The following is a 3260-nucleotide window of genomic DNA, read 5'->3' as shown; positions in this document are numbered from 1 at the left end:
ACCCCACACAAGTAAGATACGTCTTGCTATGCTTCATTCACCCTTCAAATCAAGCCTGGACTGCTAGTATTTACCCTTAGGGGGAAAACCTCCAGAGTCTAGTACTTAAAATGTGTAAATGAGTAATTTCACAGGGGCTCGTACCCATCCCAGCTGGGATCCTCATCTAAGCTTCTGGAGTGGCGTTGGGCTCTGAGTCCTCCTGCGGAGGCAGGGCAGAGGCTTCCTGTTCGGCAAGCGCTTCTCGAAGCTGGCTGCCTAAAACCGCATCATGAATGCTGTGGAACAGCAGCTCCTTTAAGGCAGGATTTTCAAAGAATCGATTTTGAGTGAGGTCATTCACAACTTGTGCTATAAAAGAAGAAAGGATAATTAGCCCACACTCTGGGGATCAGTGTTGAACATTAAAAAAAAAATTAACACTCTTCTGTCGTTTAAATACTATAGTGACATAGTAGAAAGTGTCACTCCAATCCCTGTCCCCATCATATCACATCCCAGCTGCAGCGACTATTGAATTTTCTTTCAGTGTTTCTTTATGCAGATATAAGTAAATACATAGGTGTATATATATATATTTATATGCACTCTTATTTTCCCCATTTCTTACCTCAAAGTATCTTTTTAATTTATATGTAGGTTACTCCGGATATTTTTTACTTAAAAAACCTTTTTTTGCCATTACATGATATTTTATCATGTGGATGTACCCTAGTTTATTGAACTGGTCCTTTTTCTCTGGTGCTTAAGTATTTCCCAGTCTTCTGTTGTATAGACAGTAACCAGTTTCTAGAACTGCTTACAGATGATCCACCACATACACGTGTCATTTTGAGCACGTGCAGTACACTGCTGGACGGGCTGGGTTCGAGGTTAAGTGCATCGCGGCTGGGAAAGACCATGCCGCCCCGCCGCCCGCAGAGCCGGTCAGTTCTGTGCCCCGCCAGTGGCGCCTGGGAGCCCGTGTGCCCAGGGTGCCTACAGGGCACATCGGTGGACATTCTTCCTGTTCGCCAGTCTGGCAGGTGAAGAGTGATGGCTTTGTACGGTTTCACCCAAAATTTAATATAAAACAAAAATAGCAGGCGTCGTATGGAAAAACCCAAGGGATTTTAGAGAATTATGTTTAGGGCAGCCGCTAAGTATTACATGTACCAGCAAGGAACAGCGGTGTTTAAGCTCCTTCCCTCCAAGTCCAAGTCAGGAGGCCTGCCCAGTGAAAGGGGTGCCCGGAAGTGGCTAATTTCAAAGCTAGCTTTAGAGTGATTTTCAGAATAATTTTCATTTTTGCCAAAAACAAAAATTAAGGGAAAATCTTTCCAAACTTTTAAAAACGTTATTACAAAAAAGAGAAACAAAACTAAAGTGTTAAAGCTTCTCCCCATTCTAGAAGGTGTACTTACCACTGCATCCTGCCAAATACACATAAATACCGACATCTCCATATTCTTTTACAATCTGTAATAATGTTGAAATAAAGTTTAGTTTCTCTTGACTCTGTGCCAGATGCAAGTCTCTTTCTACCACTATGTATTTCCTGATACAAGACACTAGTTCACTCACCTGAGCTACCGTGCTTCCGTAATTATCCATTTTAAAAATTATGCATTTTCGAGCTAATCATTTAAAACTAATTTTGTATACAATTTTTATATGGACAGTGATAATGAGGGCTCTCAAGAAACACTTGTTAAATTTTATGTATGTGTAATAAAGGTATTATGATACTGACTTTGAGAAGAACCCTCTCCTTGTGGAACCATATCCTGAAATGTTCACCGGGAGGTGACTGGTGACTGGGATGTGCTTCGAAGTAAGAGAAGCGGAAAGCGGGTGTGGGGGATGAGACACGCCTGACCGTGAACTGATGAACTGTTGAAGCTGATAGTTACGTGGAGCTTCATCACACTATGCTCCTTACTTTTGTATCGTTCTGAAGTTTTCCTCTATCAAAAATGGAAAAAGGCAATGACATGGAAGAGTGTTAAGAGTTGAAAAGGGAACCTAGTTCAACTTTCTCATTTTACTGATGGCAACAGAGACACGAAAATGACTCACTTAAGATGATGCTTACCCCGGCCAGAGTTTTTACCCCAACAGAGTCAATAAAATTGACTTGTGTAAAATCCAGAATGATGGTGTGGATGTTATCTCCCGGGGGCATAAACCTTTGCACCTCTTCAGGAAATGTGCTCTTGATGACTATTGGGGGGTATTTTACTTCATTATCTTCTTCAGGCTTCGTGGCCTCTTCTCCATCTACTTCTGCATCCTGTTAACAGTTAAACCAAAGCAGAAGTCTATGAATAGCTCACGTTCTGGTGCTGAGAAAGATTTATAAAGGGAGATTAGTCCCCACATTATCAAGCTGCCGACTCTACCAGACCTCATCTAAAATCGCATCCCAGCCATATGATGCGAAAGAAAAAGGATGTGTACATAACATTCAGTGTTAGCTTAGCTTCTTCCTCCTCCTCCTGTTTCTGTCCAATGAAATCCACTCTCCTTAGTCATCACAGCCATTTTCTCTGCACTTCTAAAACAGTTCCATTCACGTCCGCATGATCGTGAGTTACTATAAGCTTGAACAGCAAAATTCAGCATTTTAGGTTTTTGGTTTTTTGTTTTTAATTACTGTCAGCTGAATGAATCTACGACAAAGCACCCATGGTAAAATTTTATTAAGGTATTGTGTGGTCTTAATTTAAACTAATGTTTTTCAGGGCTCATATCCCTACTTTCATCAGAAGCGTTCACATGGCTGACTTTATTATGTATCTTTAATAATAGAGAGGCTACTTAGGTTGTTTCTAAGCTTTCCTATTTTACAGGCTTCCTGCAGTGTTAATGCTTCCATCGTGAATAAAGGTGGAGGGTGGTGCGGATTAAGAGGAGGGAAAGTTACAATGAAGAGACCACTCACCATTTTGACAACGGTTGCATTGGCCATATTTGCATTTCCAACTTCCTTAGCATACTTCTTCATGGCCTTTCTTCTGGCTCCCATTATGAGTGCTGGGCTCACTCCAGTCTTTACAGAAAAGCAATGTATGCAAAATCACTTCTTGTCTCCCAGGAACCCCCCAAATGTAATTAATCTTCAGATTCCCCCATCGGACTGCTTATTATGCCACGTAATCACCCACCTCTCCCTTTCCCTCAGACATCATGAACTTAGTCACTCTCCCATTAAAGGAACATGAGTAACTTTCCTTATTCCCATGTGTATTTAGCAGGATGGCACGGTGAGTACACTGAAG

General features: G+C 41.5%; 1 protein-coding gene across 1 annotated transcript in view; it reads right to left on the bottom strand.

Annotated features, from left to right (window-relative positions):
- The window catches only part of SLC26A5 (solute carrier family 26 member 5), a 27142-nt gene continuing 23882 nt past the window's right edge, over nucleotides 1-3260 (bottom strand). Inside the window, exons 14-17 of the mRNA XM_029918787.1 lie at nucleotides 2924-3031; nucleotides 2075-2272; nucleotides 1404-1458; nucleotides 1-351 (exon numbers count right to left, since the gene is read on the bottom strand). Of these exons, the coding sequence (XP_029774647.1) occupies nucleotides 167-351; nucleotides 1404-1458; nucleotides 2075-2272; nucleotides 2924-3031 (546 nt within the window). The 3' untranslated portion in view covers nucleotides 1-166. The remainder of the gene's footprint in view (nucleotides 352-1403; nucleotides 1459-2074; nucleotides 2273-2923; nucleotides 3032-3260) is intronic.

The sequence above is a fragment of the Suricata suricatta genome, chromosome 2 (genome assembly GCF_006229205.1).
Source record: "Suricata suricatta isolate VVHF042 chromosome 2, meerkat_22Aug2017_6uvM2_HiC, whole genome shotgun sequence".
In the NCBI taxonomy this organism is placed as follows: domain Eukaryota; kingdom Metazoa; phylum Chordata; class Mammalia; order Carnivora; family Herpestidae; genus Suricata; species Suricata suricatta.
The sequence above is the reverse complement of the archived record's forward strand: the minus strand, read 5'-3'. Positions and strand labels throughout refer to the sequence as shown.